This window comes from Gekko japonicus, unplaced genomic scaffold (genome assembly GCF_001447785.1).
Source record: "Gekko japonicus isolate JY-2015 unplaced genomic scaffold, Gekko_japonicus_V1.1 scaffold42, whole genome shotgun sequence".
NCBI lineage: Eukaryota > Metazoa > Chordata > Lepidosauria > Squamata > Gekkonidae > Gekko > Gekko japonicus.
In genome coordinates, this window is record NW_015165831.1 from 1,801,004 (window position 1) to 1,814,713 (window position 13,710).

Below are 13,710 nucleotides of genomic sequence, written 5' to 3' on the forward strand. Positions count from 1 at the left end.
GGCCAGTGGTGGCGAACCTATGGCACGGGTGCCAGAGGTGGCACTCAGAGCCCTCTCTGTGGGCACCCGTGCCATCGCCCCAGCCAGGCCCAGACCATCATTAAAGTGTCGAATTCTCTGCCAAATAATTTTAAGTAAATGAAAGCATTTGGGATTGCTTCCCTTACTTTGTTTGGATCATATGCCCTGTAAGCCGCCCTGAGCCTCCGGGGAGGGCGGGATAAAAATGTAAAGGTAAAGGTAAAGGTTCCCTTGCTCGAAAGCCAGTCGAATCCGACTCTAGGGTTGCGGTGCTCATCTCCGTTTCAAAGCCGAAGAGCCAGCGCTGTCCGAAGACGTTTCCGTGGTCATGTGGCCGGCATGACTAAACACCAAGGCGCACGGAACGCTGTTACCTTCCCACCGAAGTGGTACCTATTTATCTACTTGCAATTTCTTGCTTTCGAACTGCTAGGTTGGCAGGAGCTGGAACTAGAGACAGGAGCTCACCCTGTCTTGCGGCACCCGGGTCTTGAACCGCTGAACTACTGACCTTCCACAGCCTGCAGTTCAGCGTCTTAACCACTTGAGCCACCGCAGCTCCAAAAATGTAAATAATAAATAAATAAATAAATAATATCATAAGTTAATGTAGGAGTTGTTTTTTTCTAAAGTAAAACCTCAGTATTCAGGTTAAATTGCCGTGTTGGCACTTTGCGATAAATAAGTGGGTTTTGGGTCGCAGTTTGGGCACTTGGTCTCTAAAAGGTTCGCCATCACTGCCCTAGGAAGTAGCAAAGCAGTCCATGAACACTGAATAGCTCTGCTTGCTAATCAATAGAAAACTTGCTCAGGTGACCTTCTGGCTGTGGAGATCCAACAATTTCTGTCCCATTTTTACATCCCTAAGGGCAAGACTAAGAGCCAAAATTCTCAGCATTGTAGATCTGTGGCCTACACCATACACCAATTACCAAGTACACACAGTCCTGTCTGTGTCCTCGGACAAAGAAGATGGCCACTTTCAGGGGGGCCCAGACAAAGAATCCCTATCCCCACACATCACCCAGACCTGACACAAACAGTATATGAAAAAATCCATGACTTGCGGTAATAGATGCGCATAGAACTTCCCACCCACCCACACTCATTCTTTTCCTCACATTTATATCCTGCCTGTCTACCATGAAATTCAGTACAGTGATATCCCCACAACAGCCTGTGAGGTAGGTCTGGCTGTGAGAGACAGACACACACAATGGCCCACTCGAAGTCAAACCTTCCCCCTCAAAGGGGTTGCTGAATTTATAGCCACCCTCTCAGTGCCACCTTGCCCAGGTCCCCTAGTTGCCCCCCTTAGTTGCCCTGCTATTCACCTGGAAGGATATACTGCCATTCCCAAAGGCTCCATGGGGGCTCGAGGAAACACCCTGAAATGTAGCTGTCAGCATGGTCTCGTTGATCTTACCACCGAGGCTTTCCCAGGTAAAATTGGCCAAATTGTAGGTGGGGTAGAAGTCATCGTCAGGGACTTTGAAGAGATCTGACGTGTTGACGCCATTGTACTCAAACACCTAGAAATACCCACATTAGAAACCTATGAATGTATAGTCTTTTCCACATTTCAGTTGCTAAACCGCCTTGACTCAAGGGATTAAAATGAGGCATCTATGGGGGGGAAAAGGTCTTTTTACCTCAACAAAGCAGGAACACCTTTATTATTAAGTACATTTTTATGACTAGAGTCCTCAAGGCAGCGAGCATGAACACATTAAAACGCCTGAACACTAAAGCAGCATTTACAATAAAATAATTCAATAAAAACACATAGGCATACAACATCAAGAACAGGGAGGAGGCCACAGAACAAAATTCAAGTCCAGTGACACCTTTAAGACCAACAAATGTTTATTCAAGGGAGGAGGCCAAAAACAGTTATTGGGAATACGCCGAATGAAAGAAGTCTTCACCCACTGGCAGAAGGCACCAACACAGTGAGACGGATGGAATCTCCTTGGAGAAGGCATTCCAAAGTCTTGGCACCATGATTGAGAAAGCTTGTTCTTGGGTTGTCATTTGTCTAGCGGTGGCAATTGAAGCAGGGCCTCTGAAGGTGCCTGGATAGAACAGGTAGGTTTATATTGGGAAAGGCTGTCCTTAAAGTATGTTGACCCCAAACCCTATAGGGTTTTAAATGTCAACACCAGCACCTTGCATTGACTTTGGCTCATCTCCTAAGTCTCAAAACAGCCAGCAAGGGCTCCTTTGCAGCTACCCTTTGACCCCACATTTCGCACACAGAGGAATATCAAAAGGATCACAAAGCCAACTGCTGGTTGTTGTGGTATATCTTGCAGTCTTATAGAAGAGAACAAAGAGCCAGATTGACCTGTGAGCCAGGAAACCCCTGGTTCAAATCTCCCATCAAACATTAGGTAGCCTTATGCAAGCTGTTTTCTCCAACCCAGCCTCCCAGTCAATCTAATCAGCAAGATAAGGATTGTAGCAAGGGCCTTCCTTATAGGGCCGTTTAAGGATAACTGACAAAACATGATGATAAAATTGCACAGGTCCTGTCCAGTACGGTGGGGTAAGAAACTCCAACACCCTGGTAAGTAACTCTGATAACCTCTAGAGGACTTATGCAAAGTATCAAGGCGCCACAACACTTACGTTCAGGTAAGTGTGCAATCCTGTGCACACTCATCCAAAAGTAAGTTGGACTGAATTTAGCAAGACTTGCTTCTGAGTAAACATGCATAGATCAGATGCAAGAAGCCGTCCCCGGATGCAAGAGGCTCTTCGATCAAAGGAATGGATCTGCGTGACCCCTTCAGTATGAGAAATCTGGTTCAAAAGGATGCACTCTCTTCAGTTTACAAGCAGTAAGTAGGGACAAAATCTTCTGGGGTCAGAGGGCCTTGGATTCAGCAGCTCTCATTTCAGAAACTAAGCACGGATTTTCACTGAAACCACAGCTATCATCTACCTGCCACCACATGCAACTTTCCCCTGCCTGTTGTGCATGAAAAATTTCCTGAGTTGGCACCCCAATGCAATTTCCCAGGGTTGCCAACTTCCAGGTGTGGCCTGGGGATCTCCTAGAAATACAATTGATCTCCAGGCAACAGAGGTCAGCTCCCCTGCAGAAAATATCTACTTTAGAGGGTGGACTCTGCGGCATTATACTCTATTGATGCCTCTCCAACTAGGAGCTGGCAGCCCTAACTTTTTTTCTGGCTCCTGCCTGAGTCTTTGGGGTCCAGAATGGAAAGGATCCTGCATAGAATGGAAGAAAATACAAGCAGTGAATCCCTTCCCCACCAGCAGAGTGACCACCAAAGCCATGAGCTCATCCAGGATACTCCTGTGCCCTCAGTTTAGTCATAGCCCCAAGCTTATGTCAGTGTGCTTGGCAACCTCTTCCTAAACCATACTGGGAGCAAATCCTCTCCTTATTTTGTAAACTGAAAACAAACCACATCACTCTTCACAGTAAGTGCATTCCCACCTTATCCTCATGGCAGCCATTTTGTGATGGCACCCACCACCCTCTCTTCCTCAAAGGACAGTGTGTCTCCCCCTCCTCCTCATGGCAGCCATTTTGTGATTGGCCCTCCCCCCATGGCAGCCATTTTGTGATGGCACCCACCACCCTCTCAAAATTCCAGAAGTGCTTGCAGGCTCAACAAGGTCAGCAAGCCCCAGACTCTCCACAAAACGCACCTTGGCGAAGATCACTGCTGAGGAATATAAGACACTGCTGGCGGGTTCAATGTGGATGGCTCCCGAGGGAGAGGGAGATAAGAGTTTGGTCCAGTTCACATGGAGGGTGCTGTTCTGACTTCCTGTGTACACCAGCAGCACCGTGGGTGCCCCAATGGTGCTCCACACATAATGGATTGTATCATTGTGGCCCACAGCCCGGACGTGCAAGAGGTTGTCAGAGGAGCTGTTTGAACCAGGGTTGTATTCCAGAGACACCTGGAAAGGACATTTCATGCTAAAGTTTAATTCAGTTGCACAAAGATACACTCCAGTTCTAATATAACAAGCCAGGATCAGGTTAGTTATATTGACTCCTCTTTCAAATGGGTTAGAAAGAGCAGTTTTGCTGAAAACAAGCTATTGGTGGGCAGTCAAGAGGCCCATAAACCTGTTACCCTTCACTCTCTTTAAAGTTACTTCACTCTCAGCAGCAGAACCACGTTTGCCTTTTGCAATATTAAAATGGTAACTTTATGTTTCCTTCATAACATTAAACTCAGCAATACTATAAGCGACACTATAAGAATATGTAACAAGTCTAACACCATAACAAGCAGCGACCTGATCATAGCCATCATATGTAGGGGAAACCAAGAAAAATCCTGTTGTATTTTGCAACCAAATGCCTTAAAACATATTCAGGTGGGTAGCTGTGTGGGTCTGAAGCAGCAGAACCACGTTTGAGTCCAGTGGCACACAAAAGCTTATATACCTTGAATAAAACTTTGTTGGCCTCAAGCCCGGTAGGCTCGCCAATCTCTTTCAATTTCAATTTAAGATCAGTGGCACACAAAAGCTTATATACCTTGAATAAAACTTTGTTGGCCTCAAGCCCGGTAGGCTCGCCAATCTCTATGGTGCTGGCTTGCAGAAAAGACCGAAGAGAACACACAGACTTATAAGGGCAGAGCAAGTCACTCAAGTATCTGGGTGCTAAGCTATTTACGGCTTAAAAATCAGCACCAGCACCCTGAACTAGGCCAGGAAACAATCGAAGTGAGTGGGTCCAACCTGAGCAATACATTCTTTGTGGCAGTTTCTCTCATCTGCTGGATTTTTATTTAGAAAGAAAAAAAGTGACAAGAGGGAACGTTATAAAGGTTTATAAAACTACACGTGGTGCGGAGAGTGCATGTATAGTTTTTTCCACCTAGAACATTAAATGAAATTGGATAGGCAGAAGCTTCAGGCCAAGAAAAGAAACACAGAAAACAAAACCAGAGACCTGGAAGGGACCTCAAGGCTCATCTAGTCCAACCCCTTGCACAATACAGGAAATGCACAGCTACCTCTCCCCCACACACACTCCCCCAGTGACCTCTGCTCTAGACCCCAGAGGAAGGCAACAAACCTCCAGGATTCCTGGGCCAGTCTAGCCTGGAGGAGAATTCCTTCCTGATCCCAAAGTGACAACTGGCATTACCCTGGGCATATAAGAAAGGGCCACAAGAGCTCTTCCTGACCTCCCTCTCACAACCTGCCAGAGAATTTGGAAAGAGGGAATGCCTTTAAGGTAAAGCATAACATCACAAAGAGCCAGTTTGGTGTAGTGGTTAAGTGCGCGGACTCGAACCTGGGAGAACCGGGTTTGATTCCCCACTTCTCCACTTGCAACCTGGCTGGATAAACTTGGGCAAGCCATAGTTCTGATAAGAGCTTGTATAGAAATTTTGCTTTCTGCTTTCTATAATCCATGCCTTCTCCTGTGATTACATTCTGATAACATGCTGTGTCTTATTTCCTCTCCATTTGGCCAGAGAAACTTTATAACCATGCCATATAACCACACATTCTTTCACACTAAGGGAAGAGGCAGACCTGATGGCTCCTGGCTCTGCCTCACATGCAAAAAGTCACGTAGGCAATGGAGAAGCTGGAGTTTGGGGTCATGTGACTGCAGGCGTGGTCTCAAAACTTCTAGCGTATCCCCACATGCAACTATGACAACCAACAATTTGGGCACACCCATGCCCACTCGCAATTGGCTAATACCCACATCTAATTTGTGACTGTAATTGGGCTATAATTGTTTGGTCCCAATGAGAGAGACTCTCTTGCTCTCTGCTCCTGTTCTCTCTACTTGTTTTATGGCACCTAGAAATACTCTCTGTGTCAAGGTGAGAAGAAAATGGTAGGCAGTAAATTTATATCTACTCCAGAAGGTGGGGTAGGGCTGAGTCATTGTCCTGTAGGAGATCCCCAGGCTATGGACATGCTAATGGAGGAGCTTTCCTGAGGAGGTTCTTTTGTTTCCTGAGGAGGTTTCCTGAGGAGCATTCCATCTTTCTGTGTTTATACCTCTGAGGATGCCAGTCATAGTTACTGGCGAAACGTGCAAAATACGTGCCAAGACCACGGCCACACATCCCGGAAAATCTACAGCAACTAATGAACTCCGGCCGTGAAAGCCTTCGACAACATATTGTTCATAAGATCATTACATCTACCAGCCCATATACTATACCCAGCTGAGGTTCCCTCGTGCATTTTGATTTAGGAGGGTTGAATGTATTCTGACCACCACCCCAAAAATTTTACCACCCATTTCACATCAAGAGCATGTATAGAATTTTTTTTAAATGTGCCCCTGAGCATGTGCAGATCGCCTTCCAAGAGTATAACCATGCCTCCAGGATTAGGGACCCAGCTTCCAGAACCTAAGGTTAGGTCTAGAAGTCCTCTTTTAGGATGTTAAAAAACAGGAACAAGAAGAGGGACATTCAAAAGGCGAACTGAAATTACTTTTAGGCGGTTAAAGATTTACAAGCTTTTCTTCAGGAGAAAGCATCTATATGGCTAAATAATAAAGACGTTGAACATCACTTACTAAACCCTTTAGATAAATGGGCTCCAATTATTGATAAAATGAATTTGGATAAGTTCGAATGGGAACATATAAAATCACCCAAATTTAAGATGCTTGTCTTAGGGTGAGAGTTTGTTACTTGTGTTTTCAGCATTTGAAGTTTAGTTAGACATAATGGGTTGCGCAGCCTTTTAAATCGATAGGGCTCTCAGTGTCAACAACATTTATTTTTTGTTTTTTGTAGTTTTGTTTCTTTACTCTGTGTGCTTAATCAATTTTATCAAACATTTAATGTTATTTCTCTGTACTTAATGTATTACGAGGAAGTTCACAATTGAATAAACAGTTATTTAAATTTTTTTTACAAGCTTTGTTTGTTTTCTTTGCATCAAAGGCTCTGTAGACAAAGCAAACCAGTCGACACCCCCACCCTCTGAAGTTTCCAAGAAAAGTGCCCACATCAGCTCTTCCCCTTCTTCCTCTGAGAAAAACAAAGCTGACATACTGCAGAGATGAAACAAACAAGGAACGTTCACCCCTTGCCAGGTCACCCAGATAGCTTTTTCTTGGGCAGGACCCTTAAAAAACAAAGCACCATACCTCACCCAAACAGATGTTTCCATTGATACCATCTCTAACTTGGATTCAACTTCACAGGGAACAGTCAGATTTAATTTACCCTCCCTAGGAGCCTTACAGGAAGAAGTGGGGAAAGAAAACTGAACACAACCACTTAGAACAACCCTGCTGGATCTGGCCAATAGTCCATCTAGACTGGCCTCTCCCCACCCCAGAGGCCAACTCGATGCCTCCAGAGAGCTCAAGCAGGACCCCCGAAATAATAACTCTTCCCTATTGTTTGCCCCATCACTTAGTATTCAGAGGCATAGAACTTCTGAACTTTAGCCATAATGACTAATAGCTGTTGCTAGATCTCTCTGCCTCCCTGATCCTTTAAAACAGCCACCCAAGTTTGTGGCCATTCACACATCTCATGGCAGTGCATTTCTCAAGTTAAAACTGTGTACTTTGTGAAGACACATCTAACTCGTAATGCTGGGTTCAAGACGGGGAATTAAGTTTGGGGGGTGTTCTGGATGACTCTGATCAATCTAGGCCAGATGTCCCCAGTTTGGTGTCTGTGGGCACCATGACACCAAGCGAGAGCTTTTAAGAAAGGAGACAGAGCCAGGTAAAGCTTTTGCCCAACAAGGCTTCTGACTAGCCACTGGAGATCAGATTGGCCATGCAGATTTGTAAAACTATTGCTCCACCACAGCACAAACATCTTCACTGTGTGAATGAAGATAGGCCACAGCAGCCATTTTGCTCCACCTCCTGCAGAAGCCATTTTGTGGCTGTGCCTATCATACTGTGTCAGAATTCCAAAGGGGACTGCAGGCTCAAAAGGTTGGGATCCCTGCCCTAGGCTTGTTGTGCTGGACCCAGTCAGCGTTATCTGTAGTTTAGTAAAACTGCTCTGTATCTTTAAGACTTGTTGCACCTGGAAATTGGAGTCCACAGTTAGGGGTCCCAGAAGCTTCCCTCTGACTGGCTCATTAAGAATAAATTCCTGAGCTCAGAGGATAGGAGTTTTATTGTTCTTTTCCATTTTCTTTGTCCTTCAACCCTTACTGCAAGGAGGGGGGAATACCAGATCATTTAACTCCTAGCCAGAAGTACACCTCAGTAACACTATAACTTTGTTCTGGGTATCATACACAAATAAATACTACAGGTTTGTTCTGGGTTTAATACCCAAATAAATAACTACAAAGTTTGAGTTCAGTGGTACCTTTAAGACCAACAAAGTTTAATCCTGGGTATAAGCTTTCGTGTGCATGCACATGAAAGCTTATTCCGAGATTTAAACTTTGTTGGTCTTAAAGATGCCACTGGACTCAAACTTTGTTCTGTTGCTTCAGACCAACATAGCTACCCACCCAAAGAAATAACTACTCTTAGGGAATCTCTGCTTTCATTACAAGCTTGTTCATGAAAGTAATATTACTGTGTTCTTAGACTAAATCCAGAAACATTATACTAGAAACATTATGCCATCAGTTCATCATTGTTACACAGATAATTAAAGGAAAGCAATTACATGAGTCCATAAAGATTTTTTACCCCAAAAGTAAGCAGGTCATGGGCAAGGAGCCCCTTCCAAGAAGAAGTTAAGAACATAAGAACATAAGAGACGTCAATGTTGGATCAGGCCAAAGGCCCATCCAGTCCAACACTCTGTGTCACACAGTGGCCAGAAATACCAGTGCCATCAGGAGGTCCACCAGTGGGGCCAGGACATTAGAAGCCCTCCCACTGTTGACCCCCCCCCCAGGACCCAGGAAACCCAACACCCAGCTCTTAGAGGAGGCTTTGACAGGAGATGTGTGACACAGGTAATGGAAATAGAGAAAGAAGTGTCAGAGCTGTTTTGAAGGGCCATATGCTTATCTTAAGTTCTTGATTAATACAACTTCTCCTATTTATAGGATTTTAAAATAATCTCTTAATAATAGCTAACTGTCCCGTCACACAGTTTTGGCTAACTAATTATCTCATAACTTCAAACACCATACAAGGCTATTTATACTTAAAACAGCTTTTGAAAATACATAAAAAGTTAGTTCATTCTCACTACCTTTTTATCTTAACAAAGTCTATTTAAAATAGTGATTATAAGTTTCTCATACATATGAATATCTTTTGGCCCTCCACTAGTACTCCCATCCTTGAATCATATCTTCTGTGAAGCTGGACATTCCTGAGATTCTCAGATGCTTCTTCACCTGAGCCTCAACAAATTGTATCTATCGATAATGGGTTATGAAGCTTCTAGTCTACACAAGGCAATATAATTATTTCCATTCTGTCTTCTTCTTGCTGTCCTTCAAGGCTATTCTATTCTGGGCCGCTACACCCCCTTCTTGGCAGGCTTCCTTGAGAGGCCAGGTTTGTTCTGATAAAGTGTGCCACAACATACTCTATGACCTCTTTGGTCAAGTCCAACAACTATTCCCATGTATTTCTAGCCATATATGTGACAGGAGGGTTGTATTTGAAACAGATTTCAAAGTCATAGTGCCAAAAAGGCACTAATTTAATTCCGGGTATAACAGATTTCAAAGCCATAGTGCCAAAGAGAGAAGGCTGAGGGACTTGGGAATGTTCAGTCTGGAGAAGAGGAAGTTGAGGGGGGACATGATTGCTTTCTTTAAGTATCTGAAGGGCTGTCACTTAGAGGAGGGCAGGGGGCTGCTCCTGTTGGCAGCAGAGGATAGGACTCACAATAATGGGTTTCAATTAAGGGCGGGAAGGTACGGCCAGATAGTAGGGAAAACTGTTTTACAGCAAGAGTTGTTCAACGGTGGAATCAGCTGCCTGGGGGGGGGGTGAGCTCCCCCTCACTGGTGGTCTTCAAGCAGCACCTGGACAAACATGTGTCAGAGATGCTCTGGGCTGATCCTGCATTGAGCAGAGGGTTGGCCTAGACAGCCTGTATGGCTCCTTCCAACTCTGTGATTCTATGAAAAACCCTTGGGTTGAGCCCCAACTTGGCCTATGCCATATAGGAGGCCCACCCAAGACCAGAGGATATGTGGAACCAACTGTGCTGGAGTTGGGCTAAGCCCCAGAACCTTATCAGAAATGAGGCTCAGACTTCTCAGATTGCCTCATCTAAGAAACTGAAAGAAAGCAAAAGCAAAAGTTTTATCAGGGCCTGACAGAGAAGCCCACATTGTGCAGCCTGTAGAGTTTTAAAGGGGAATACAGGTTTCCTTGTAGACTTAACTGGACTAAATGCAGGGCTGCCAAAAGCCTGGGTTGTGAAATTCCTGGAGATTTGGGGGTTTAGCCTGGGGAGGGCAGAGTCTGGGGAGGGGGATGTAATGCCACAGAGTCCACCCTCTTCAGGGGAACTGTTCTCTGTAATCTGGAGCTCAGTGGTAATGCTGGGAGATCTCCAGAGGCTGAGAGAACCCTCATTAGCTGGGGCAGGAGGCGCCAGAGTTCATCACAATGGGGGGGGGGGGGAGAACATAAATTTAAGAACATAAAAGCAGCAAAACAAGATGCCCCATTATATGACAATACATCTTACAAGAACCCAGAATTACCAGCCCCACATTGCTGATGAAGCTGGAGAGCAGAGGCTTGGCGGGGGGCCAGCTGAAAACTGGCAGCCTCCCAGAATCACAGCCGACTTTCTTCACCACTATACTACCCACAAAGCTTTGGGACACACCCGGGTTGTAAACCAGGCCTCGTCAGCCCGACTCCAATATGCTGCCCTCTCTTACTTCCAGTTACTTTCTTTATACTCGTTTTCTTTCACCAGCTTAAAAGAGAACCGTAGCAGGCCCACTATTGCACGTGTTACTTTCCGTGAGCTCACAGTCCCTCAACAGAGAAAGAGAAGTTTGTGCCTCTGATCACACACAGAATGCCGTTCTTCTTCTACCGTCCTCACTTCCCTTCACCACACTGAGGATTCAGAGCCAGGCTTGCTAGGTCAGACAGTTTAGGAGCCGAGCAAATGTACGCTCCAGCACGTATTTTTAAAGAGTTAGCCACAGAACAGGTAATGGTAAAGGTCCCCCTTGCTCGAAAGCCAGTCGAATCCGACTCTAGGGTTGCGGTGCTCATCTCCGTTTCAAAGCCGAAGAGCCACCGCCTGTGCGCCAGAACCTACCTTCCGTCTGTAACCCGCCGGATCCCCCGCCAAGCACCCCACCAGCCACACAAGAGGCAGAGAAGCCCAGCTTCCCCCTACCAGCATGTTGATTCCAATGTAGCAACTCTTCGCCCGGCCACATGACACAGCAGCTGATCGTTCCGGTCCTGTCTTAAAAGGGCAAGGCACTCTTAAAAGGGCAAGGTTTTTGCCCCCTCATAAAGGGGCCGCGGCATGCCAGAGTCCCTACAGAAAGGAATTCTGGATTGAGCCAATTTATTAGGATTCATTTGAATCCTTCCGAGCTGGACTAGTAACGAGAAGACAGTTCCCAAAGCGTAGCTAAACTGTTGCAGTAAAACACTGACCAAGAATCTTATGACGCCTCTGCGCAAATCTAGACTAGAGTGCCTGTAATACAGAATGCGCTTTTTAGTCTTACAACAGTTGCGCGGGGATAGGTAGACAGTCCCATAGCTAGGGACTTTTGGGGGAGGGGGCCATGGGGGGCTGGCAGCTAATTTAATCAAAAGTTCCAGAGCAAGTTGGGGGGGTAATGCCCAGCAGCTGCAGGACTTGTGTGTACACCAACCACTGGGCGGTGAGGATAAGTGGTGGGCTCCAGAGCTGGGCTAGTAACGAGAAGACAGTTTCCAAAGCGTAGCTAAACTGTTGCAGTTAAACACTGACCAAGAATCTTGTGACGCCTCTGCGCATGTCTAGAGTGCCTGTAATACAGAATGCGCTTTTGGGCCCCATGTTAGCTATGGGCCTGGGTAGAGATTCTATGGGGCAGTTTTTCCCAGGGTCGGGCACGTTTTCCTGACTGACTTCCTTCTCGCCTGAGTTCCGAGGTGGGAGAGGTGGACTGGTTGAGGAAGGACCATGCGTTTGTTGGTTTGCATGCAGAAGGTCCCAGGTTCGGTCCCTGTTAGTTTGTAATGTCAATAAAAATTAATAGTGTGCCAGTGCAAATAAGATGAATTAAGTTAGATTAATAAATTTGAAAGGAAATCACACAGAGGGGCTGGAAAGCACCTTTCTGTGGCCTTCAAGAGGTGCCGCCCTCAGAAACAGGCCTGGGCTAGGTGCACTGTCTTATGCAACTCTGTGAAACGGACTACAGATTTTCCACATGGAAATAATTCATCTGATCATACGCTACTTTTCTACATGCTGGGATTCCCACCCCCAACTTTAAAATGGAAAAGTGAACATGCATGTCCCACTGCAGTCTAAAAGTGGCACGCACGAGGTACAGAACTGGACTGGGCTTCTTCCTAGAGTGCCACAGCCACAAACCTTTACAAAAATGGATCAGGGAGGCATATAATTAAAGGAACTCAACATGTACATAAAGTGCCTTTCACTCAATCACTGAGCAACCCTACCATCCCTTGTGTTACACCACCATCCTACCTCAGCATATTTATGTGGCTGTAGTGGTTTGTTATTTATTTATTTTATTTATGACATTAAGCTTCTATACCTCCCTCCCCACAAGCAGGCTCAGGGTGGTGCACAAGTTCATATAAAATACAATCTAACATATAAAATACAATAAATAATCTAAAAGTTTTGTTGTTCAGTCGCACAGTCGAGTCTGACTCTTCGCGACCCCATGGACCAGATCACACCAGGCCTTCCTGTTGAGTGCTCCCTTCTCATTTGGTGGCCAAAGTATCTGAGCTTCAGTTTCATTATCTGGCCTTCCAGGGAACAGTCAGGGTTGATTTCTTTTAGGATTGACTGATTTGATCTTCTTGCAGTCCAAGGGACTCTCAAGAGTCTTCTCCAGCACCATAGTTCAAAATAATCTATTATTCGGCGCTCAGCCTTCCTTATAGTCCAATTCTTGCAGCCATACATGACTACTGGGAATACCATTGCTTTGACCATGTGGACTTTTGTTGGCAGGGTGATGTCTCTACTTTTTATCATGCTGTTTAGGTTCGCCATCGCAGTTCCATAAAACCTAATATCCAGGGCTTTTTTTGTAGAAAAAGTCCAGCAGGAACTCATTAGCATAATAGGCCACACCCAACAGAAAAAAATTATTAGCTTATTAGGACACACCCCTGACAGCACAGCTCATTAGCATATTAGGCCACACACCCCATGTTCGCAGAAGTATGGTCATCCAGACACACCCACCTTTTGCTTCTTATTCTGTTTACCTTGTTTGTTGCCAAAACCCAGGGCTTTTTTGTAGCAGGAGCTCCTTTGCATGTTAGGCCACACACCCATACTGTAGCCAGTCCTAATGAGTTTCTGCTGTTGGATGTGGCCTATTGTGCTAATGCGTTCCTGCTGGGTGTGGCCAACTCGGGAACCAACCAGAACTCCGTTCCTGTGCGTTCCTGCCCCAAAATAGCCCTGCATTAGTAATATCTACATGGCGTCATAGTGCAAAGTTCTGATCCCCCCAGTTTACATAGGCATGCAGGGGGAGGGGGTGAATCAGTTAGTGGTCTGGATAGTT

General features: G+C 45.6%; 1 protein-coding gene across 1 annotated transcript in view; it reads right to left on the reverse strand.

The window, feature by feature from the left end:
• The window catches only part of GLMP (glycosylated lysosomal membrane protein), a 16,106-nt gene extending 4,773 nt beyond the window's left edge, over positions 1–11,333 (reverse strand). Inside the window, exons 1-3 of the mRNA XM_015410801.1 lie at positions 11,247–11,333; positions 3,706–3,963; positions 1,356–1,553 (exon numbers count right to left, since the gene is read on the reverse strand). Coding sequence (XP_015266287.1) covers positions 1,356–1,553; positions 3,706–3,963; positions 11,247–11,333 — 543 coding nt within the window. The remainder of the gene's footprint in view (positions 1–1,355; positions 1,554–3,705; positions 3,964–11,246) is intronic.
• Between the last annotated feature and the right edge of the window lie 2,377 nt (positions 11,334–13,710).